Source organism: Armigeres subalbatus, chromosome 2, assembly GCF_024139115.2.
Source record: "Armigeres subalbatus isolate Guangzhou_Male chromosome 2, GZ_Asu_2, whole genome shotgun sequence".
NCBI lineage: Eukaryota > Metazoa > Arthropoda > Insecta > Diptera > Culicidae > Armigeres > Armigeres subalbatus.
Window position 1 is genome coordinate 277,145,458 of NC_085140.1, and position 24,871 is coordinate 277,170,328.

General features: G+C 42.9%; 2 protein-coding genes and 1 long non-coding RNA gene across 4 annotated transcripts; 2 read left to right on the forward strand and 1 right to left on the reverse strand.

The window, feature by feature from the left end:
• The first annotated feature begins 10,341 nt into the window (after positions 1–10,341).
• LOC134216402 (uncharacterized) lies at positions 10,342–11,083 on the forward strand. Its single transcript, XR_009980648.1, has 4 exons — positions 10,342–10,502; positions 10,567–10,692; positions 10,751–10,868; positions 10,937–11,083. It is a non-coding gene; the product is annotated as an uncharacterized LOC134216402 (long non-coding RNA).
• Positions 11,084–18,265: 7,182 nt separating this feature from the next.
• On the forward strand, positions 18,266–22,578 carry LOC134212285 (uncharacterized). Its single transcript, XM_062689997.1, has 3 exons — positions 18,266–18,661; positions 18,722–18,997; positions 19,227–22,578. The coding sequence occupies exons 1-3, from the start codon at positions 18,413–18,415 to the stop codon at positions 22,503–22,505; spliced, it is 3,804 nt and encodes a 1,267-aa protein (XP_062545981.1). The 5' UTR covers positions 18,266–18,412; the 3' UTR covers positions 22,506–22,578.
• On the reverse strand, positions 22,541–24,695 carry LOC134212286 (zinc finger protein 184-like). Of its 2 annotated transcripts, none has more exons than XM_062689998.1 (4): positions 24,585–24,695; positions 24,352–24,477; positions 24,159–24,289; positions 22,541–24,098 (listed from the first exon to the last, which is right to left on the reverse strand). In XM_062689998.1, the coding sequence occupies exons 2-4, from the start codon at positions 24,475–24,477 to the stop codon at positions 22,796–22,798; spliced, it is 1,560 nt and encodes a 519-aa protein (XP_062545982.1). In that variant the 5' UTR covers positions 24,585–24,695; the 3' UTR covers positions 22,541–22,795. The 2 variants fall into 2 exon arrangements, with proteins under 2 accessions (XP_062545982.1, XP_062545983.1); XM_062689999.1 differs by having other exon boundaries at positions 24,364–24,477; positions 24,585–24,622.
• Positions 24,696–24,871: the final 176 nt, after the last annotated feature.

Below are 24,871 nucleotides of genomic sequence, written 5' to 3' on the forward strand. Positions count from 1 at the left end.
GTTGGTTTGGATGGGAGTGCCATCAGATTCGATAAATCGACGTTTTAATCTTTGTTCACAAAATCACATACGTCCTTTTAAATAAGTACCCGAGAAATATGAGCAGATTACATCGGGAAAATGAATCAGATTCATTTTGAAAATATGGGTAGTATTCTCAGGAAGTTCTAAGTGGATTCCTTCTGTAATTATTGGCGGTTCATTTAGGAATACTGGAAAGATTCCATTGGAAATATTGGGCAGATTCTTTTTGGAAATAAGACAGATTCTTTCGGTAAAGACGGACAGACTTTTTAGAAAATTCTAAGCAGATTCCATCGTGGATTCTGATCAGATTAGGTACTTCGGGAAATTCAGACAAATTTCTCAGAGAGTGGATTCCTGTGGGAATGCTAAGTGAATTCGGGAATCTTGAGTATATTCCTTTGGAAATGTTGGGCAGATGCTTTCAGCAATCCTAGGTATATTTCTCCGATTTTTTCGATGAAATCTCTCGGAATACCTGAGAGATCCATACCAGGAATTCAACGAGGAATTCTCGCAGATTTTCTGAACGAATTCTCTCAGAATTTCTGGAAATATTCGCTTGGAATTACCTTGGGGAATCCTGAGACTATTCCTTGAGGAATATCATTGGATTCCAGAAGGAATCCCAATCCTTAGAGGATTCCTTGGAGAATCCTTAGAGGATTCCTTGGAGAATCCTTAGAGGATTCCTTGGAGAATCCTTAGAGGATTCCTTGGGGAATCATTAGAGGATTCCTTAGGGAATCCTTAGAGGATTCCATGGAGAATCTTTAGAGGATTCCTTGGAGAATCCTTAGAAGATTCCTTGGAGAATCCTTAGAGGATTCCTTGGGGAATCCTTAGAAGATTCCTTGGGGAATCCTTAGAGGATTCCTTGGGGAATCCTTAGAGGATTCCTTGGGGAATCCTTAGAGGATTCCTTGGGGAATCCTTAGAGGATTCCTTGGGGAATCCTTAGAGGATTCCTTGGGGAATCCTTAGAGGATTCCTTGGGGAATCCTTAGAGGATTCCTTGGGGAATCCTTAGAGGATTCCTTGGGGAATCCTTAGAGGATTCCTTGGGGAATCCTTAGAGGATTCCTTGGGGAATCCTTAGAGGATTCCTTGGGAATCCTTAGAAGATTCCTTGGGGAATCCTTAGAGGATTCCTTGGAGAATCCTTTGAGAATTCCTTGGATAATCCTTTGAGAATTCCTTGGATAATCCTTGGAGAATCCTTAGAGGATTCCTTGGGGAATCCTTAGAGGATTCCTTGGGGAATCCTTAGAGGATTCATTTTTCCTACCGGCCCTGTATTTCCCTTGGCATGCCGGCTTTTGAATTTTTCCACGACATCGGGGAAACAAATAGCGTATGTATCAAGGAAAAGGCTCCCTACAAGCAAATGAGGTGCAACACCCACCTAAGTTTTTAGAAGTGGTTACCCTTCGATCCATTATTCCAGAACCCAGATACAAGCTCACTCGAAATGTTTTGGTCCTAAAAATATACAAAAAAAGACATGGATTAAGCGAAAGCTTACCTGCGGCCCTGTTGCGGTTGCCGACGCCCAATGCCCTAACTGGTATAAACCAGTGAAGGGCCCCCTCGGGAGATCGGCGCGGCAATACCCGAAGGCACCACCGGGATTTGGCATCGTGTGATGCCGCGCCGCCGAGAGGAGCTTGGACGCCGCCGTTCTAAACGGCTATGGTCCAACCGTTCCTTTTAGGAAAACAGGACCGTCTTATCCTTCCAATAGGATCTCTGGAAGGGGACGGAATAAGTTCGAATCCGAAGCGAAATGTGTCACGGGCGGGCACTGCGCCCAGGAGATGCGTTGAGAAAGGTGCGGATCATCTTTCCGTTGACGATAGTCATCGAATGGTAGCCGGCGATCCTGTCTGGTTGGCGTTGCTGCTGTGAATTTCGTCTGCGGGATCTATTAGATGTGGGATTTATTTGCGCCTCGTTTTGCGCTGCGCCCGTGCAGCCAATCTGGTGTCGAATCACGAAGTTACCTGTAAAACACACAAGAAAGGAAATAAACGATCAACATTCTAAATAAAAATAAAACATCCACACTTTACTCAGAGACGTTTCTGACTATACCCACCTATAATAATAGAATGTGTTCACAGAATGTTTTAGGTCATCCAAGAAAACCCTACATGCGTAACCAAAGATCAACCAATTTGCCGCCTATTTGTGTAAACTTATCAACGATTCATGCCAAAGCACACGCCTTGTTGCATAACCTTTTTGAAAAAGGTGCAGTTCAAAATGGGTAGGATTTTCGGATTTTCGGAATCATTGTTTTTGTACCCTTGTTCACTAAAATCCCTACCCGCGATGTACCCGCCCAGCAATAGTCAATATTTGGTTACGACCTGAAAGATGATTAAATTATATTTAGAAACAACCCCAAAAATCCAAAATCGGCTAAACCACAAAAAAAGTTATAGCAATTTCAATTTGGGGTCAATTTGACCCCAGAGCACAGACAACGTAAGTTTTTTTGAGCACAGACGAGTTGATTTTAAAGCTCATCAATAAAATCCCCTGATCATTCCTTCAGGAATTCCGCCGGAAGTTCCTCCAGCAATTCCACCAGAAATTCAACCGGAAGTTCCTCCAGGAATGCACCTGGTAATTCCTTCAGAAACTCATCCGGAAATTCCACCAGAAATTCCTCTGGAAGTTCCTCCAGGAATTCCTCCGGAAGTCCCTCCAGGAATTCCTCCGGAAGTCCCTCCAGGAATTGCTCCGGAAGTTCCTCCAGGAGTTCCTCCGGAAGTTCCTCCGAAAGTTCCTCCAGGAATTCCTCCAGAAGTTCCTCCGAAAGTTCCTCCAGAAATTCCTCTGGAAGTTCCTCCAGAAATTCCTCCGGAAGTTCCTCCAGGAATTCCTCCAGAAGTTCCTCCGAAAGTTCCTCCAGAAGTTCCTCCGGAAGTTCCTCCAGAAGTTCCTCCGGAAGTTCCTCCAGAAGTTCCTCCGGAAGTTCCTCCAGGAATTCCTCCGAAAGATGCTCCAGGAATTCCTCCGAAAGATGCTCCAGGAATTCCTCCGAAAGATGCTCCAGAAATTCCTCTGAAAGATGCTCCAGAAATTCCTCCGGAAGTTCCTCCAGAAATTCCTCCGGAAGTTCCTCCAGGAATTCCTCCAGGAATTCCTCCAGAAGTTCCTCCAGGAATTCCTCCGGAAGTTCCTCCAGGAATTCCTCCGGAAGTTCCTCCAGAAGTTCCTCCAGGAATTCCTCCAGAAGTTCCTCCAGGAATTCCTACAGAAGTTCCTCCAGGAATTCCTCCGGAAGTTCCTCCAGGAATTCCTCCGGAAGTTCCTCCAGGAATTCCTCCGGAAGTTGGAGGATTTTCCGAAGGGCTCGTGGAGGATTTTCTGGAGGAACTCCTGGAGGAACTTTCGGAGGAGTTCCTGAAGGAGCTTCTTATGGTATTTCTGGAAGAACGTTGAAGAATTGAAGGAAGAACTTCCGAAGGAACTTTTGGATGAATTCCTTAAGGAACTTTGGGATGAATTCCTGAAGGAACTTCCGGAGAAAATTCCTGGAGGAACTTCCAGAAGAATTCCTGGAAGAACTTCCAGAATTATTCCTGGAAGAACTTCCAGAGGAATTCCTAGAGGAACTTCCGGAGGAATTCCTAAAGAACTTCCCGAGGAATTTGTAGAGGAACTTCCGGAGATATTTCTAGAGGAACTTCTGAAGGAATTCCTAGAGGAACTTCCGGAGGTATTCCTAGAGGAACTTCCGGAGGAATTCCTAGAGGAACTTCCGGAGGAATTCCTAGAGGAACTTCCGGAGGAATTCCTAGAGGAACTTCCGGAGGAATTCCTAGAGGAACTTCCGGAGGAATTCCTATAGGAACTTCCGAAGCAACTCCTAGAGGAACATCCGGAGGAATTCCTAGAGAAACTTCCGGAGGAATTCCTAGGTGAACTTCCGGAGGAATTCTTAAAGTAGAGGAACTTCCGGAGGAATTCCTAGGGGAACTTCCGGACGAATTCCTAGATAAACTTCCGGAGGAATTCCTAGAGCAACTTTCTAAGGAATTTCTAGAGCAACTTCCTAAGGAATTCCTAGAGCAACTTCCTAAGGAATTCCTAGAGGAACTTCCTAAAGAATTCCTAGAGGAGCTTTCTAAAGAATTCCCAGAGGAACTTCCGCAGGAATTTCTAGAGGAACTTCCACAGGAATTCCTAGAGAAACTTCCGCAGGAATTCCTAGAAGAACTTCCGCAGGAATTCCTAGAGGAACTTCCGCAGGAATTCCTAGAGGAACTTCAGCAGGAATTCCTAGAGAAGTTTCCACAGGAATTCCTAGAGGAACTTCCGCAGGAATTCCAAGAGGAACTTGCGCAGGAATTCCAAGAAGAACTTGCGCAGGAATTCCTAGAGGAACTTCCGCAGGAATTCCTAGAGGAGCTTCCGCAGGAATTCCTAGAGGAACTTCCACAGGAATTCCTAGGGGAACTTCCGCAGGAATTCCTAGAGAAACTTCCGCAGGAATTCCTAGAGGAACTTCCGCAGGAATTCCTAGAGGAACTTGCGCAGGAATTCCTAGAGGAACTTCAACAGGAATTCCAAGAGGATTTTGCGCGGGAATTCTTAGAGGAACTTGCGCAGGAATTCCAAGAGGAACTTCCGCAGGAATTCCAAGAGGAACTTGCGCAGGAATTCTTAGAGGAACTTCCGCAGGAATTCTTAGAGAAATTTCTGCAGGAATTCCTAGAGGAACTTCCGCAGGAATTCCTAGAGAAACTTCCGCAGGAATTCCTAGAGAAACTTCCGCAGGAATTCCTAGAAAAGTTTCCACAGGAATTCCTAGAGGAACTTCCGCAGGAATTCCTAGTGGAACTTCCGCAGGAATTCCTAGAAGAACTTCCGCAGGAATTCCTAGAGAAACTTCCGCAGGAATTCCTAGAAGAACTTCCGCAGGAATTCTTAGAGGAACTTCCGCAGGAATTCTTAGAGAAATTTCTGCAGGAATTCCTAGAGGAACTTCCGCAGGAATTCCTAGAGGAACTTCCGCAGGAATTCCTAGAGGAACTTCCGCAGGAATTCCTAGAGGAACTTCCGCAGGAATTCCTAGAGGAACTTCCGCAGGAATTCCTAGAGGAACTTCCGCAGGAATTCCTAGAGGAACTTCCGCAGGAATTCCTAGAGGAACTTCCGCAGGAATTCCTAGAGGAACTTCCGCAGGAATTCCTAGAGGAACTTCCGCAGGAATTCCTAGAGGAACTTTCGCAGGAATACCTAGAGGAACTTCCGCAGGAATACCTAGAGGAACTTGCGCAGGAATACCTAGAGGAGCTTCCGCAGGAATACCTAGAGGAACTTACGCAGGAATTCCTAGAGGAACTTCCGCAGGAATTCCTAGAGGAACTTCCGCAGGAATTCCTAGAGGAACTTCCGCAGGAATTCCTAGAAGAACTTCCGCAGGAATTCCTAGAAGAACTTCCTCAGGAATTCCTAGAGGAACTTCCGCAGGAAGGAAACTTAAAAATTTACAAAGGAATCTCCCAAGGATTCGCGGAGGAATCTCCCAACGATTCGCAAACAAACCCTCCAAGCTTTCCAGAAGGAAGGATTTTTTCAATGATTTCTTAAACAGTCCTACAAGGATTGCAATCTCCCAAGGATTCCCGAAGGAATCCCACAATGATTCGCCAAGGCACTACCCAAGCTTTCCGAAGGATTTCTTCAATGATTTTCGAAGGCATCCCACAAGAATTTTTTAAGGAATCCTACAAGCATTCCCAGAAGAATAGTACAAACATTTCTGAGAGATTTTACCAAAGATTCCTGGTATCAGGTATCAGAACGTCGGCTCCAGGGGCACGTTCACCTCAATTCGGGAGATTTGTGCCATCGCCTTCACAGCCTTTCTCATCACGCACCTGACGGAAAAGAAAGTGAACAAAAAGGAAAGGAATATGGATGGGAGAAAAATGGGAAGTTTGGGAAAGGTACCCTTGAAGAGGGCATACAACGTATACAACACGTACAAAAGCTCATAGCTCCTTACCACAACGGGTTATGAACAACAGAATGCTTTGAAGGTTCAGGTTTCTGTAGTCAATTTCACTTAGTAAGTGTTTACCAAATATTTGGAAACGCAGTTGCGCATAAACAGGGCAGTTACATATCAGATGATAAGAAGTTCCATAATCGGATTCACAACCATCACAGACAAAGGATTCAACACGTTGAATATTTGCCATGTGATAGTTGAGTCGGCAGTGACCTGTCAAGGCCTTGACTAAGACACTGCAATTCTGTTTAGACAGATTAGCTAAATAGTTAGCTACTACCGGAGATGGCTCTCGGATATACAATTTTGTTTGTCGACATGAATCCAAACTACTCCAATACCATTTGTGCTGAGTGGAAGCCCAAGAGCTAATCAAACGCTTCACCCAACACTTAGATATTGGAATAGCTGGCTCAGGACCAAAAGAGTCTTGTGATGCTCCAGTGCGAGCTAACTCATCAGCCAATTCGTTTCCAGCTATGGAAGAATGGCCAGGTACCCATATAAGGTGCAATGTATTAACTGAATTCAGTTCCTCTATTTGAGTTCGACATGTGATTACTAACTTCGACCTTGAGTTGGCCGAAGCGAGGGCTTTGATAGCTGCTTGACTATCTGAACAGAAGTATATTACTTTGCCCATTATGTGTTTCTGCAGTGCGGATTGCACTCCACACATAATGGCAAATATTTCCGCTTGAAAGACAGTGCAGTGTCTACCCAGTGAGTGGGACTGTTCCAATCTTAGCTCACGCGAGTAGACACCTGCACCCGCTCTACCTTCGAAGAGGGAGCCGTCAGTATAACAAACAATGCTGTCCGACATACTTCTCTCCAAATAGCCAGATGTCCACTCATCCCGCGAGGGAATTGTGTTGAAAATGTCCTATAAGGGAAACTACTAGCGAGTGTGAGATCACTTGGAGCAAGGACTGTTCTGTCCCAATCAACCATGAGTTGTAACAACGAAGTGTGTGTAGAACTGCGGTTTACAGGATTCTCTTCCATGAAACCGAGAACCCATAATCGGTAAGTACAAGAAAGTGCTTCTTGTTTGAGATGTATGTGTAGTGGGACAACGTCGAGAAGAACCTCGAGAGCAGCCGTGGGAGTCGAAGAGAACGCACCAGTCATTGCCATTAGGCACATTCTTTGAAGATGGCCTAATTTAGACTGAATTGTCCTCACTTCACCCTTTTGCCACCACACAAGACATCCATAAGCCAAAATTGGTCGTACAACTGTTGTGTAAATCCATTTGATATATTTAGGTTTAAGACCCCAAGTTTTACCAAAAGTTCGTCGGCATTGACCGAAAGCCATACACGCCTTTTTGACTCTGAACTCAATGTTAGGAGTCCAGGAGAGCTTGGAATCAAGAATTAGTCCCACATACTTTACCTGATCCGTTACATTGATTTCAGAGTCAAAGAGATGTAATGGACGAATACTATTACGGTTACGTTTTCCGTGAAAAGTACAATAGATGTTTTATTCGAATTAACCGGAAGGCCATATTGGCGACACCAACTTTCGTTTTCGACTGCCTGAAGAGCGCTTTGCATCAGGTCAAATAAAGTAGTAATACACAAACCGGCTATCAATATTAGATAGTCGTCGGCAAATCCATAGGTAGGAAAACCGCCATTATTGAGTAATCTCAATAGCGTATCTGCAACGAGGTTCCACAAAAGTGGAGATAATACTCCCTTTGGGGGCGGCCACAGACACTTAATTTCCTAATCGTTGCTTGACGTAATGTCGAGTAGAGATGTCGGTTTTTAAGCATCTGGTGAATCCATTTGGTAATTATATTAGGTGGCCCATGACAACGTGCGGTTTCCAATATTGCATCGAAAGACACGTTGTCAAAAGCACCCTCAATATCTAAGAACGCACCCAAGCATGATTGCTTTTGAGCAAATGCTTTTTCGATGTCGTAGACAACCTTGTGTAGAAGAGTCACGGTGGACTTTCCAGATTGGTAAGCATGTTGATTAACATGAAGAGGCATGTTTGCCAAACAGTCATCACGAATGTGATGATCGATAATGCGTTCTAAGCATTTCAGAAGAAAAGAGGTCAAACTGATAGGTCTGAAACTCTTTGCTTCTTCATACGACGCACGACCCACTTTCGGAATAAACTTTACAGTAATATCCCTCCAGGATTTGGGAATATACCCTGTAGCAAAACTGCAAACAAGTAGTTTTTTCAAAACATGTTTGAAATAATCAAATCCCTTCTGAAGCAAAATAGGATAAATCCCATCTTCCCTGGAGATTTGTAAGGAGCAAAACTATTAAGAGCCCATTGAATCGATTCAGTAGTTATGATTCTACGAGCCTGAGCCCAAGACCCATAACTACATGAAAAGACATCAGGAACATCCGAAGATGCAATGTCCCCAAGTAACACCAAGCATTACAATATTGCACATATATCAATCACAAATCGGCATGCTAAATGCTAATTGCATTAGATCTGTTTTAACGATGTGTTGTTGCATTTATTTATCAACTGTCAGACAACGATACTCTAAATCAGCAGTACGAATGCAGCGATACATTACTGGTGCTTTATTTCAACATGCCAAAGTAATGAACCATTAATTCGGTCTTATAATTGCCCTTTTCCACTTTAAGTCAACTTTTAGGGCTGTGTTTTTTACATGCATATGTAGCTTCATGGTTACTTGGGTCTACACATCCAGGGAAGTGTGTATCAAATAAGTGCTCTAACGCTTCTTCGTCAGAAGAAGTGTAGTCGCCATTTGGCTTGCGAATTTCGCCAACTTGGAAATCCTTGGATCTAGCAAGAATTTTGTTCAATCGAGTGGCTTCACTCAAATTGGAAACATTTGCACAAAGGTTTTTCCAGCCGAATCGTTCAGCAGATCGTAGAGCCTTCTTGTAAGCTTTGCGAGCCAACTTGAAAGAATCCGTCCCTGCTGAATGGCGTCTGTTCCAACTTCCCGAAGGAATCCCGCAATGATTCGCCAAGGCACTACCCAAGCTTTCCGGAAGGCAGCATTCCCGAAGGATTTCTTCAATGATTTTCGAAGGCATCCCACAAGAATTTTTTAAGGAATCCTACAAGCATTCCCAGAAGAATAGTACAAACATTTCTGAGAGATTTTACCAAAGATTCCTGAGGAAAGCTTAAAAGGATTGCCAAAGGGATTTTTTTAATGATAATGATAATTTTAATGATGATTAATGATGGATTTTTTTGTATGATTCCAGAAGTAAGGTAAAAAGGATTACCGAGAGAATTTTCCCAAAGACTATCAAAGCAATCGTCCACGGGTTCCTGAAGCAATCCCCCAAGAATTCCCGGAGCAATCCCGCAAGGATTCCTAAAGGAATCCCCCAGTTATTCCCGAAAGAATCCTCCGAACATTCCAAAAGGAATTCCCCAAGAGGCTGTTCATATACCACGTGGACAGCTTAGAGGGAAGGGGTGTATGGCGAATGGAATTCCCCAAAGATTCTTGAAGGAATTCCCCCAAAGATTACTCAAAGAATTCTCCAAGTTTTCCAAAGGAATCATCCAAGTAATCCCCGAGAATTCCTGCAGGAATCTAATAATAATTCCCGAATGCAGCAAAGAATCCCGAAGGAATCTACTAAGGATTTCCAAAAGCATCCCCCAAGGATTCGCAAAGAAATTTCTCAAGGATTCTGGATGGAATGCTGCAAGGATTCCTGAAGGAATACTTCAAGGATTTGTGAAGGAATTTCCCAAGGATTCCCGAAGCAATCCCCCGAGGATTCCGGAAGGAATCATCCAAGGATTTTCGAAACTATCTCTCAATGATTCCCTAAGGGGTCCTTCAAGAATCATGTCACTGAAAGCATCCCCCAAGGATTTTTGATGGAATGCTGCAAGGATTCTCAAAAGAATGCTCCAAGGATTCCCAAAGAAATACTTCAAGGATTTATGAAGGAATTTCCCAAGGATTCCCGAAGCAATCCCCCAAGGCTTCTCGAAGGAATTCACTAAGTATTTTCGAAACTATCTCTCAATGATTCCTCAAGGAATCCTTCAAGAATCATGTCAATGAAAATTCGAATAAATTGGTTGTTTCCCGAGCAGGAGCGACTACCTCGATACCAATACAAAACATAAATATGCACACTCAAATTAAACGAATGATAAATTCTATGTGCAGAAACCACATGGATGATGAGTGCAATTCAGAATTTTCATTCTAAGTGCACCTTTTAGAAAATATGTAGAAATAATAATTATTATATGAGGTTCAATTAAACTACATTATACGTGATATGAATTTGTAGTGTACAACAAAAACAAAATATTACTCTTGGAAATTCAAAACCATTTGAAGAAACGAAAATGTTTCTAGGAAAAGTTATCTATGAAGAAAAGAAATGCTTCAAATACTGGTTTGTAAAGGACTGCATTTACTGAATGTTCTTTGCAGGTAAATAGTTCTGGGCGAAAAATGTGTTTTTCTTTATCATATTTATAATATTTTTCTGTTTCAGACATAACTAAATAAATCGCATATCGGTTCGAAAGATTAGCACGCGATGGTTGGCAATTCGCATTCCTCCGGTAGGAGCTGCAGGCATCCATTGTACGAGCGCATCACAATTATACGGAAAAGTTACGTAAGTTTGAATTTACTATGTAATTAAAGGCATAGTTAAACTTAAAAAGAAATTGCAGGGATTCAACTTGATAATTTCTATCGAGGCCGCTGCTGGGACAAAATTGGAAAAGCTACGAAAAAGTTTATACTTATCACCGGTAACAACAAAACCCGTTTCATGCAGTAGTAAAAAAGGTTTGTAAAGCATAATTTATAATGCCGATTGCTTCCCACATTTACTGTAAAATGCATTCAACTTGCAGGGTTCATCCTCATGGAAATATCCACTAAAGTCTGACACGTTTCGGGATGCAGTATCTTTGTGTGCTTCGAAACTGCTCCATGTTATGCACTTGAACTCAGCATTCATTGAGATTTAGCTACCATAAGAACAACGAAACAGACAATTTAATAAATGTTGGAGCAAATGTTACCACTTATATTTGAATGTGTAATTTGTATCACCTGAATGTATACACATTGATCATGTTCTGACTCTTTGTTATTTACGGTATAATAAACACTTCCAAACTGTACTTCGAACTGAACTAACGTGTTTGATTTCGCTCCACTCGTGTCCCTGTTCGAATCTTCTCAGGTTATGAGCCCAGCGCTACGCCCTAACCTCAAAAGTGTTTTTCGGTAATCGCACGTGCGTGATCTTCGGAAAAGATCGTGTCTTTCTTCGGTTTGTTCAAAAGCAGTGGATTTTTTTGTCGAGTGAGAGCGGTTCTTTCCAGAATGGAAGTGGACAGAAAAGTATATCTTTTTGACGGGAGTAATTTCGCTAATTGGAGCTTCCGAATGGAGGTCCATTTGGAAGAGCTCGGGCTCCTTCCGTGCATCGAACAAGAAGCAGATGATGTGCCGGAATATCGTGTTGTTGCAACAGATACAGCTGAAGAGAAGTTGAAGAAAGAAAAATTATTGGCAGAAAGAAGAGTGAAAGAAGTTAAGTGCAAATCAGTCCTGATAAGGAACATAGCGGATTCGCAGCTTGAATATGTCAAGCAGAAGCGAACGCCTGTGGAAATCTGGGGGGCTTTGCAAAATGCTTTCGCTCGGAAAGGTATTTCGGGTCAATTTTTCTTGCTTAAGAAGTTGTCTGCAATGAAATACGATGAAGGCGGACCGATGGAGGAGCATTTGCTGGTGTTCGATAGAATAGTGCGCGATTTGCATTCGGCGGGCATAAAGTTGGATGAGCGTTTGATTGTATTTTATTTGCTCCAAACGATGCCGCGGTCTTACGGTCAGCTGGTGACAGTGCTCGAGACTCTTTCGGATGACCAGTGTACGTTTGATTTTGTACGGGCGCGATTGTTGAACGAAAGTGTGAAGCGAGCAAATAGTGATGATGCGCAAGTGGATGAGCCCACTGCTTTCGCCGGTAAATCGTTCGGGAAACATGACAGCCGACAGAAAAGCAACAGGAAGCTAAAGTGTTTTTCTTGTGGACAACTCGGACATAAGCGAGCGGAATGTACAAGTCGGAAGGATCAAGGGTACGAGAGAGAGAATAAGAAGAGTGTAAATAAGGGAAAAGCTCACGTCAGCGAAAAGAAGTGGCTTTCGTTAGTAGTCTGGTTAGTGGTTGTTCGGATGGCAATGTAAACGACTCGCGGAACAGTGCTGTATCGTGGATTTTGGACTCCGGTGCATCCGACCACATGGTGGGGACGACGGATTGGTTACGCGATGTGAAGTTATTGGACGAACCAGTGTTTATAAAAGTTGCGTCCGGACAAGTGCTTGAGTGCAAACATGCTGGTACTGTGGACATGGTGTCGAACCTTGGTAGAAAGAAACAAAAGTGTGTTGTGCATGATGTTCTTTATGTCCCGGGACTCAGATACAACTTGTTCTCGATAAGGCGGGTGGGTCTGCTGGGAATGGAAGTTGTTTTCGGGAAGAACAGTGCAGTGATAAAGCGAAATGGCGAAGTCGTTTGCGTGGCCAAACGAACGGGCTGCTTATATGAGCTGGACGCGAAAGTGTGTAAGACAAAGGAACAGAAAGCCTTTATGAGTGAAAAGTCCATGAGTGATGAAGAGTTGTGGCATCGGCGGTATGGCCACATAGGGAGAAGTGGACTAACGAAGCTGGTACGTGAAAACATGGTAAAAGGTATAGTGTTGAAGAAAGGTGAAATTCCAGAAGGCAAGCTGTGTGAACCTTGCTTGAAAGGAAAGCAGACACGACGGCCCTTCATAGAGATGCCCTTGCCTAGGAGTGCACGTCCTCTGGAGCTGATTCACAGCGACGTTTGTGGAGGTATGAAGCCAGCTGCATGGAACGGTAAGCGTTATTATGTCTCTTTTACCGACGATTTTACCCATTTTTCGGCCGTGTACATTCTAAGTACCAAAGATGAGGTGCACGATGCTTTTGTGACTTTTGCGGCTATGGCAGAGTCGCATTTTGACAGCAGAATATCGCGGCTCAGATGTGACAATGGGGCGAGTACGTAGGGGACAAATTTCGTGATTTCTGCCGTTTGAAGGGCATACAGCTAGAGTACACCGTTCCGTACACACCGCAGCAGAACGGCGTGAGCGAACGGCTTAATCGGACGATTATGGACAAAGCAAGGGCAATGATAGAGGATGCAGGGATGGCGAAGAACATGTGGTGCGAGGCGGTTTTGACAGCTGTGTACATCATCAACCGTAGCCCATCAGCAGCATTGCCGAGTGGAAAGACGCCCTATGAGATGTGGTACAGCCACAAACCTGATGTCTCCAAGTTCCGGATTTTCGGTAGTAAGGCTTACTGTTTCGTACCGAAAGAAAAACGAAACAAGCTGGAGGCGCGCAGTAAACCGTGTTTCTTTGTCGGATACGGAGTGAATGGTTATCGGCTGTGGGACGGCCGAAAGATATTCATCGGTCGCGACGTTGCTGTTAATGAATCTGCTGATCTATCGAGTGGAGGAGGGGCTACTTCTGTAGAGACACAGGATAATGAAACTGTCGAGTTGGCTGGACCGATGCGTGTGGATTCGGAGGTTTATTCCTCCAATCCGGAGCCTGTGTTTAATGTTGTAAATCCAGAGATTGCTGAGCAGAATGACGATGCTGATCATCATCCGTGCGAGTTTCTGGACGTGAGTGAAGATGAGGAATACGGAGACTGCGAAGATGGCAACGGTCTGGAAGAGCAAGATCCCTTGGAAACCCGTCGGAGTGAACGTAAACGTAACATGCCAACAAGACTTAAGGACTATTCTTGTATCGCTTTCGCGCTTAACGCAGAAAGTTACGTTGATAATCTTCCAACCTCGATCGAAGATTTACGTGAGCGGGATGATTGGCCTGAGTGGAAAGTAGCTATCGACGAAGAGCTCAAATCCTTGGCCGACAACGACACTTGGCATCTGGTAGACCTTCCGAAAGGACGGAAGCCAGTCGATTGCAAGTGGGTGTTCCGTCTGAAAACCAACCCGGACGGTTCTATTCAAAAGAGGAAAGCTAGGCTGGTAGCTAAAGGTTTCACCCAGCGCTATGGCTATGATTTTCATGAAACGTATGCCCCTGTGATCAAGATGTCAACTGTGCGGATGATGCTAGCTTTAGCAAACCACCATAATTTTGTAGTTCATCAAATGGACGTAAAGGCGGCCTTTCTGAACGGGATCCTCACTGAGGACATATACATGCGCCAGCCAGAAGGATTTGCGGAGGAATCGTGTATGTAAACTAAACAAATCCATCTATGGGCTGAAGCAGTCTTCCAAGACCTGGAATGATAGATTCGACGAATTCGTGAAACAAATTGGATTCCAGCGCTGTATGGAAGACAGTTGTTTGTATGTTCGCCAAGGAAGATCCGGACCTGTGTACCTTGTGTTATACGTTGATGATGCTCTTATCATGTCAAAGAATCTGCAGGAAGTTGAAACAGTGAAGAGGCTGCTGCTACGAGAGTTTCGCATGGAAGATTTGGGAGAAGCTCAGATGTTTCTGGGAATTCGGATCGAGCGAGACGTCAGGAATGGAATCATGAAACTTAGCCAGCCCGGTTACACCGAGGCCGTCCTTAGGCGATTCGGCATGGAAGCATGCAAACCAGTTTCAACGCCCATGGTCCCAAATCTACAGCTTTATAAGTCATCGGACGAAGAGAAACTTGACAAGCCTTACCGGGAATTGATAGGTTGCCTCACTTACCTGATGGTAACCACTCGTCCTGACATTAGTGCTGCTGTGACTTATTTTAGTCAATTCCAGTGCAATCCTTCCCAGGAGCATTGGTCTCAGGTGAAAAGGATATTACGATTTTAAGAGGAACGACGCAACATGGATTGGTGTATAAGAGACAACAATCGGCTAAGCAGATAGCTGGTTATGCAGATGCCAATTGGGCTACTGACCCCAATGATCGTCACTCTGTATCTGGATACGTATTCCAAATATATGGTGCAACTACGTCTTGGAGTACACGTAAGCAAAGAACTATTGCTCTGTCGTCTACCGAATCAGAGTGTAGCGCTTTGGCCGACTGTATTTGTGAATCGTTGTGGATCTCCAAGTTATTCAACGAGTTGAACATTCTGGACAAAGAGAACATCATTATTTTCGAGGATAACCAATCGGCGATTGCAATTGCTTCATCTGATGCACCTCCAAGAAACTGAAACACACGGACGTCAAATTGCAGTTCATCAAAGAATGTGTTATGAAGCGAAAAGTGACAATTCAGTATTTGCCGAGCAATGAACAACCAGCGGACATGTTGACGAAAGGTCTAGTTCTTACAACCTTCAAGAAGCATTGTTCTATTTTGGGAATTCAAAAGTGATAAATTTGAGGAGGGGTGTTGGAGCAAATGTTACCACTTATATTTGAATGTGTAATTTGTATCACCTGAATGTATACACATTGATCATGTTCTGACTCTTTGTTATTTACGGTATAATAAACACTTCCAAACTGTACTTCGAACTGAACTAACGTGTTTGATTTCGCTCCACTCGTGTCCCTGTTCGAATCTTCTCAATAAACACAAATAAACCATGAAAATGAAGTATTTTTAATGCATTATAATGATTCGAAGCATAGATAGATAAATATGTGCAATGCTAATGAAAACACGGCGGTAAATGTCAAAATATATTTTAAGTGCGGAACTATTGAAAATGGTAATACTTTTGCACTTACAAATTATGATGAACGAATCAGCAATAATCCATTATCGTCGCACATATTTTTTAAACGCGAAAGTAACTGGTCAAATTTCATGTGCAGAACGCATATAAACAATAAGTATTTTATTCTGAGTGCAGAATGCTTTAGGCATAACTTACTTAGGTTTTTCAATATTAAATAAATAATAATAAGTTATGCGTTTGGTATTGTAATAACAGAGTATGTTATGCCCTAACTATTCGGCATATTATTTTTTTTGGATTATACCTCTTATGCAAGGCTGGTTCATAACAGAGTAAGGTATCAACAGAATGAGGTGTCATTGAGGTATTTTTTTCGGCTCGGGTTCTGCCATTTACATCACCCTTTCCGGCGACCGTAGCAAACCATTAATAACGTCCATACGGGTTTGTACTACTCCTCTCAAAAGTGAAAATAGCTCCTGTCCATCGACTCAGAGACCGTTTTATACGGATGTCATTTCAGAACCTCAAATCAATTAAAAACATTGGACTCACCCTTAATCAACATTGGATCATACGAATTACGAATAGCCTCATAAAAGTTCATCACTCTGTCATCTCTATCGTCAAAACACCAGCTTCAAATCTTAGTGCACGTCAAACCTAAAAGGAATCCAAACACATGAATTAACAAATAATTTACCTGCCGGCCCTGTTGACTGCCGACGCCCGATGCCCTAACCGGCTTTCGCCGATGAAGGGCCCCCACGGATGGTCGGTGCGACAATACCCAAAGGGCACCAGCGGGATGTTGCATCGTCTGATGCCGCACCGCCGAAGGGAACTCGGGCGCCACCGATCTAATCGGCTATGGTCCAGCCTCTCCATACGGAGGAACAGGACCGATTCCATCTCCAACAAGAGCGACTTGGTGCAACGTCAAGCACCCTATCCTCGAGTAGCACCTACAGAAACAGCACTCCGGGATGACATTGCTATCGCTCCCCCGAACGGATCTCAGATACGCAGAAGTAGATCTCCCACTGTCGTCTCAAGACAGGAGTCGAAATCACAATTGGAGAATTCCAAACTCCTCTGCCACATAGATATCGATCGTTTCTTCCGGGAAGCCATCCTGTTGGAACCTCGCGCCATCGGAATTTCACACTAATCGGCCTTCGATTACTTGATTGACCCGACTCAGCAGCTCTCTATACGCGGTCGTTGTGAAATTCGCCGTATCTCCTCCCGTACCGGTGAAGCACAATATCTGAATGAAGCAAAAATAAAAATTAAATAAATCTAAATCAGCATGAAAACCTGCCGGCAGTTTTTCGCCCACCGGCATCAACTCACCTGTAACACCAACCGTGTATCAGAGATCCTCTAACGACGACAGTTGATCCTCACCATCCTCACCGATCCTTGCCAACGATGGCACCCACAGCAATACAAACAATAAATGTCCGTGTAGTTTCTGACAGATTGACATGGGTGGTGGCGACAAATTACTCAGGTGCAGTGCCGACGGACTTAGTTGCAATGGTGCAGGTCGAAAGAAACTGTGATTGGGACTAGCCGAAATGTATTTATCTCCTTGTTTGGCCGACTGTAATCCACTAGCATGTGATTAGACAGCAGTCTTCGCGAAAACATTTAGATAGGGGAACGCCGCCAATCGCTTAGCACCACACGAGGCGCCCATTTAGCAAAATCCTAAAAACAAACAAAGTGGTCTCTATATGGAATTTCTTGCGAACGCAGTACACACTTACGTTGGTTCTGATTGTTATGGCGAAATGCCACAGGTAAAATCTACTCCAATCTACAAAAATGAATGTGATCGTTCAAGTATGCTATACCGGACGCTGCAAATTTTACTATTTTTTTCAATTTCAAGAGGTTAAATACATTATTCTGAATGGCTGACACATGAAACTGGCACCGAATAATTTTAGATAACACACAGACCGGGTATTCACAACAGATATTTAATCTGTATTTAATTATTTCCAGATGATTACCCAACAAACATTAGAAGGTGAAAAAAGGCTTCTTCCATTAAAAATAAGCTTCTTCAGCTAAAAAACTAGCTTATTCAGCTAAAATTGTTTGTTGGGTAGCCTCAAATTTTCGTTTTTTCACCTCGAATGAAAGCGATGGAAGCGCACCGCGAACCGCTTCAACATGAAACAGGTGAAATATTTTTTTCCAGGCAAAATGACTTCTGTCTGATGGCGAGGGGATAAGCGAAGGGCACACATTTGTTAACGGTTCAAAACAAAATGGCGGTTCTGTTTAAATGTGCAGTTGATGAGTTGAAATCCATGACACATTCATATATATGTATAAAGGTTGGCGTCCTGATGAGGTAGATTCCTGTTCGCTTTTAGATATTTTTCAATGCGGGAAGTACAATCTCGGCAGTGTCGGCAGTGTCACATGAAAAGGCCTATTGGCCCAAACTATACGGTTTTGAGTGAAAACAACCCACTTTTGGGTAGTTCCGGTTTTTAGTGAAAGAACCGAAGGAACAAATTTGGCAAACTTCAAAAATTATTTTTATTTCAAATTATTTCAACAAACTGTAAAATAATAAATTCAATCAAGCCTAATTACAGTGATTGAAATGCAAAGAGTGACTCGCAAACGCAAGCTGGCCCAGGAAGCCTTGAATAACACGGAGTTGAATCGAGCAACAAGAGCCAAACACCAAACTGAATCGGAGGAAGATCCTCCGCCACCTGGACCATCCACGGTTTGCTGCTACTTGTGTAAAGATTCTTTAGGAGTGAAGCAACCGATTCCCGAGGAATTGGATAGTGATCAAACAAATCCCACTGTTTTGGATAAAATTAAAACATGCATCGGTTGGGAGGCAAGAATACTGTTCAAAATTTGTATTATTTTGTAATATTGTTTTGCTTTCTTTTTGCAGGTGTTACCCGAATTTGACCAGACAAGTCGAATATGCCGACCGTGTATTCGCAAGCTTGACGAGCACTACATGTTTAGGAAGCAAGCGCTTCAATGCAACGAATACGCCCAGAATCAGATGGCCGAGGACGAAGCCGAAGTGGTTGACGCCCCGACAGAGATACGAGTTTGCCGTTTGTGTTTAAAAATTGGCGGAAAACTTCTGGACTTGCATCCGAGGGCCGGAACAGCCGATCAGCAGAAACTTACGAAGATTCGCGACGCGCTCGATATTGAGGTAAATTGTTAACGATATTCTTCGAAAGGGTGCTCGGGAATCAAGCCCAAAAAAGTCCCATTTGAGGTTCCCTAACTTTCAAGCCCTATTACATATAGTTTGTATTCGAATAACCCTTGAAATATGAATTCAATAATTAGACAATTGTATTTATTTTCACTAGAATACGGCTCATGCTATTTTCTATAATCCTTTAATTGTGCTTTTGTAACGCCCATACTTTTTGCAGATAAATTCTTTGGATGCGGTTACAAAAATTTGTCGAGTCTGTGTTCAGAAAGTCGACGACTTTCTAGCCTTTCGTCAGAATTATCTTCCAATAACGGTGTTTGTAAAACAGGAGAGCGACCCAGACGCGTCGTCATATTCAACAAACCCACCCGAGGTAAAGAAGGAAACACCGGAGTGCGACTATAACGTGGCTTTGGAACTATCAGTTTCAGATTCGGACTGTTCAGTCGATGCTAACGAGGGAACGGATCCTTTGGTGGGAAGCAAGCCTCCAATTGGCGTGATTCGTCCTGAAGTTTTGGAACTTATTACGGCTGATGTAAAAGGAAGAAATTTCAGTTGTGAGATGCACAAACGTGCGATCGTAATCTTTGAAGGCTATCACTATCGATACTTTTCCGATCGTGGCAGTGATGGATCTTTGTGGGTATGCACAGAAAGGAAACTTCATTCGTGTCTAGTAAGCCTAAACGTTGATTTGGCCTGTCATCGCGCTTCGTTGGTTGAAGATAGCACAAAACATACCCATCCGAAGGAGACCGCTCCGCTCATGAAGTGTCCACCTGGAAAGGGTTTCACAGAGTTCGGTGGTTGTCAGGTGCCGTATTGGTTCTTTTATGAACAGCAACCGACAAGCAAGGGCACCCGAAGTATCATTTTAGAAGGGCATAGATATTCTTTAAATGTGATTAAAATTAATGGCACCGTTAGCAGATGGTTTTGCATCAAGCGTGGTGGACACAGCAAATGCAGGTGCGTTCTGGATATTGATGGATTATTTGAGAGTGTTACCGTCAAATATATGCACAATCATAACCCAATATCGCAAAAGGATATTGATGTCGTTTTGAACAAATTCGGGATTCGGGATTCAACGGAGGCAATCCGTGCCTTTCAAAGACAAGTTGGGCCGGCACAAAAAGAATCGGTAAATGTTTCGATAAGAGAACAACTACTGAGTGCTGCAAAATCGGTAACGAAGGAGAGAGATCCGGACATCTTTAAATTGCTCAACTTAGAAGATCCGGAGAGGGAATTCGAATGTTTGCAAGCGGGTGCTAAAATAAAGATCAGAAAGAACTGCTTTGAATATAGATACTATGGTAGACAAGAAGATGGCTCGACACTGTGGAAATGTGTTTTTGATTCGTTGTTCCATTGTAAGCAAATAGTTAAAGTAGACGAGAATGGAAAAACTCTGGAGGCGTTTTTAGGAAGAAAGCACAGCCATAAAACGGAATTAGTTGAGTTGTTCCGTTTTAGACTGGGAAAAAGAATGGTAGGAAAAGAACCACTGTGGATGGTCCCACGTTTTAACATGTACTATGATAGCCGATGCGTGGTATACAGAGATAACGTTTACATAATCATGGATATAACCCGTAATAATGTGGTACGTTGGCAGTGCTTGAGGAAGCATTCATGTCGGGCAATCCTCATCACTAAAGGAGACTTCGCAGAAATATCCCTTCGCAACGACCATACCCATGAGAATACCCCGCAAAGAATTTTGTCAAAACTCATTGAAGGCCACGAGCCAACAACAGAACCAAAAACTGATCTAACTTTCAAACAAAGATTGTTGTCTTATCCATCGACGGTTAGACAAATTTGGAACGAAACTACCCAACAAAACGAAACGTTTTACTTCTTGAAAACACCTAAAACCGGAGAAAGGGTTGGCTGTGGACTGGTATTCCAGAAATATCGTTATGTTTTAACATCTGTGGATCAAAACGAAACGAGTCATTGGCGTTGCATGAAAAATAGCATCAAGGGAGACAAATGTAAGGCATTTGCTATCATCGAAGGCTTATACGGATCGATTTGTATTTTAGAGGAACACAATCACGAAGCGATGCTTGATTCAGAGTTCGATCTGATGATCAAAAAGAGTGTCAACGAATTTGACAAAGTTCAAGCGATGAACAGTTTGGCTACGCTATCGGAATCAGACACCGGGTCTAAAAATGTGCTACTCCCGCTTACGCGGCAAGATCACGACAGAAATTTTGAAGTTTTGAGACTAAAATCCAAGCTGCATATTCGTTACGAAGGAGCAGATTTTCGACTAAAATCCAGCGAACCTAATGGAAGTAGTTTGTGGAGTTGCATTTGGTTGAAGATGCGTGCTTGCCCGGTTACGCTTAGTTTGAGTACCGACTGCAAACAAGTTGCTTTGATAGATGCCAAAAAAGAGCATAATCATTCTGAAGAAGACATAGCCATTTATCAATTGGAATTTGGAAAAGGACGAATTTACGATGAGAACCGACGTCTCTACTCCTGGTATTGGCTTTTTGGTGTCCCTGGTACTCGTAAGTGGCGCGGCATTATCTACAAAAGTCACAAATACTCCCTCGAAGTTATTAGAAACAACCAAAATTCCACATGGAAGTGTCGAACTAATAATTGCAAGGCTTACGTGCGCATTAAAGGGCCATTGAAGTTTTTGTTTCACAGTAATCAGCATTCCCACGACTGCCTATCGCATGATGAAATACTAAGCATAACGAACTTAGCAGAAGTAGATCAAGATTTGTTGGAAGATAATACTGCTCTTGAAACAGTCGTTGAGCCAGATGATCACGAACCACTTAGTAAATCTTATTTATTACATCAACTATCGATGAACGATCCGGACCGCAATTTCCTTGTTATGATCCATAATGCTCAAATGAAAATCAACCAACACCAATACGAATACCATTACCAATCGTCCACTAAGACCCACTCCTTATGGAAGTGCGTCTACTCCTCAATTCGGAAATGTCGAGCCAAACTTCACCTAAGTCTCGACTGTAAAACTGCATCTCTGCCAAGAATCCCTCAGCATAACCACCAAGATAAAGTATGGGACATGTTCTACTACCCGCTGGGAAAACACACCATTATGGATTCTTACTCGGAAAAGGTACAACCGTTTTGGTTCCTAATGCAGGCAACATTTTTGCGACAGTATCCGATGATGATCTACGAAGGCAACAAGTTCACTCTGGCGTCTATCACCGAAAACGGCGACAGCAGCCGGTGGCGATGTATTGCACGTTTCTGCCGGTTTACCTTGACCATCACTGGTCTTTTTGAACTGGCAGTGCCGGGAGGTAAACCTCATAACCACGATCCCCTATCGGAGCAGAAGCAAGCACAGTGGATTCGTCTCTTCGGGACGCCCAAAGGAGACGGGCCAGGAACGGGAGACGGCGACGGTACGATGCCATTCGCTAAGGTAGAGATAGTTGACGACAACATGACGGATTATGAAGAGGAACTGTGAGAATGTGCTAATATTTTAAAGGAAAAAAAAAGAAATGGTATATCAATAAAAATGGTTTACTGATTTTCATTTATTTTTTGCCTGATTTCTAACCCAAGAATAAAAAGATCAAAGAATCATCAATCTAAATAAACCTCATATGTTCTACGTTACTTCGCTACGTTTACCTAAACAGTGAACAGTCGTGCCTTGCCAGCCAACACGGACGATGGGGGGGAAGGAAACTTGGCCTCAATTACTCCAGACCAGTGTTCCGTACGCAATCAGTATCTAAAAAACCTCACCCGTTATCAGCCATCATCCACCTTGACACTCTCCTTCCGGTGTGAAGCCTGATGTTTGTGCAGTAGCACCTTCCGGGTGAAACCTTTATCGCATTCTTTACATTTGAACGGTTTCTGGCCAGTGTGCTGCAGCATGTGCCTCTTCCTATCAGTAGGGTACATGAAGCTCTTGTCGCACAGCTCGCACACATACGGTCGCTCCTGGGTGTGTGTCCTCAGATGCAAACGGAGGTTGGCTTTCGCCTTGAAACGGATGGGACAGAAGTTGCACCCAAAAGGAGTCTCTTCGCTGTGTAGCAAGCTGTCGTGGTGTTTTAGATAGCTTTTTCTACTGAAACCCTTATTGCATATTTGGCAGATGTGCTTTGTGTGTTCCGGTACCTCTGAATGTAGTTTCTGGTGTGCCAGCAAGTTTGAACGAGATCGAAACTTTTTCGAACAGATGGTGCATGGAAAAGGTTTCTGGGAAGTGTGAATTCTCTCGTGGTTTTCCAAAAGTGCTCGATTGATGAATCGTTTGCCACAGGAAGAGCATTGATGTTGTTTTAGTTGGTAGGCATTCCTACGGTGAAGGTTGAACCCTTTTACATTTGTGTATCGCTTATAACAGATATTGCATTCGAATGGTTTCTCAGGGTTGGTGCTTTTCAAAGACTCGTGGATTTTCTTGGAATGCAGCTGTAACTCTGGTTTTGTGTTGAAAGCTTGCTCACAGCCACAACATCGAAAGGGTATATATTGTCCACTATTTGCAACAGGAACTTTTTTCTCATGGGGTTCGTTTTGCTTCAATGTAATTGATTCAACCTCAGAATCGACCATGTAAGTAACTTCATATTTGGTAGAACCAGTCCCTAATATCGCTTGTCCATTTTGTTCTAGTTCCCCTTTTTGCATGCATTCAGGTACAACCGCGTCAATAATTCTGATTTCCGATGGTTCCACACCAGATGAACTGTTTTCCACTATATGATTTTCGTTAAGTGCAATGTCTGATCCTGTAAAAATGGTTGACTCAATTAATTCTTTAGAAGATTCTTCTAAATTATTGACAGCAGGTTGAAACTCATTATTTTCAAATTGATTTAAAATGTGGGTGGGTATGCTTCTATCTTTTGGATCAATACACTCGAGTAAAACCTTTTCGTTCTCTGGTTCTGTAGCATCTTCCAGACTTTGAACTTTCACCTCTACAACATACTCAGTTTCGATGTTTGGCGGAATGTGTTCAACTACTTCATCATATAGAATTTTATAGCTGATTATAGGAACATCCGGATCTGTATTACTTTTATAAGATGCAAATTGGCTGAAATAGACGTATTAGTAATTACAATCGGACCTTTTTTCGAGTTCGTCAAATAATTACCATTCCTGCTGAATCATTTGTCTGAACCTCTCTTCTGACTTAATACACTGTTGCTTTAGCTTCAAAGCGGATTTTAATTTGGCTTCGCATTGCGAGCATGCAACACTTGGTAATCCACATTCGTCCGAAATCTGCAAGTATGTTTGAATAAGGCTCAATAATTTATTAAGTAATATAATCGAAATAAAAATACACGATGAAATACCGGCAATCCACAAAGTTCTTGAATCATGTTTGCTATCGGGTTGAGTCCTACAAAAATGTTTACGGATTTCAAATCCACCGTAAGGGAAGCGGCACAAATCCGACAAAACTGCATCTGGAAAATCCGGAAAAAAACCTGATAAGTTTAATCATCCTTAAAAATACTGATCTTTCAGATCGACGTAATCTCTATCATATGCATTTTTATGAATTGTTATATACCTAGAAGAGTTATTTTACTGCTTTTTTCACCGAAGAATAGACTACCGTGCAAACTTGTTGAAGTCTGTTCACCTCCAAACCAAAACAAAATTTTCACTTCTTCTTCTTGTTGTTGTTGTTGTTGTTGAAGGAGTTTAATTTTATTGGCTTGAGGAGCAGTTGCCTCATATACGCCATTCCACTTTTTTTGTCGGTAGTAGACTGCTTCGGTAACGGCTTGTCGTTACACTTTTAATCGTGCCATGTGAATAAATTTCAGTACATTTCTCAATTCCGTTTCGCTCAAT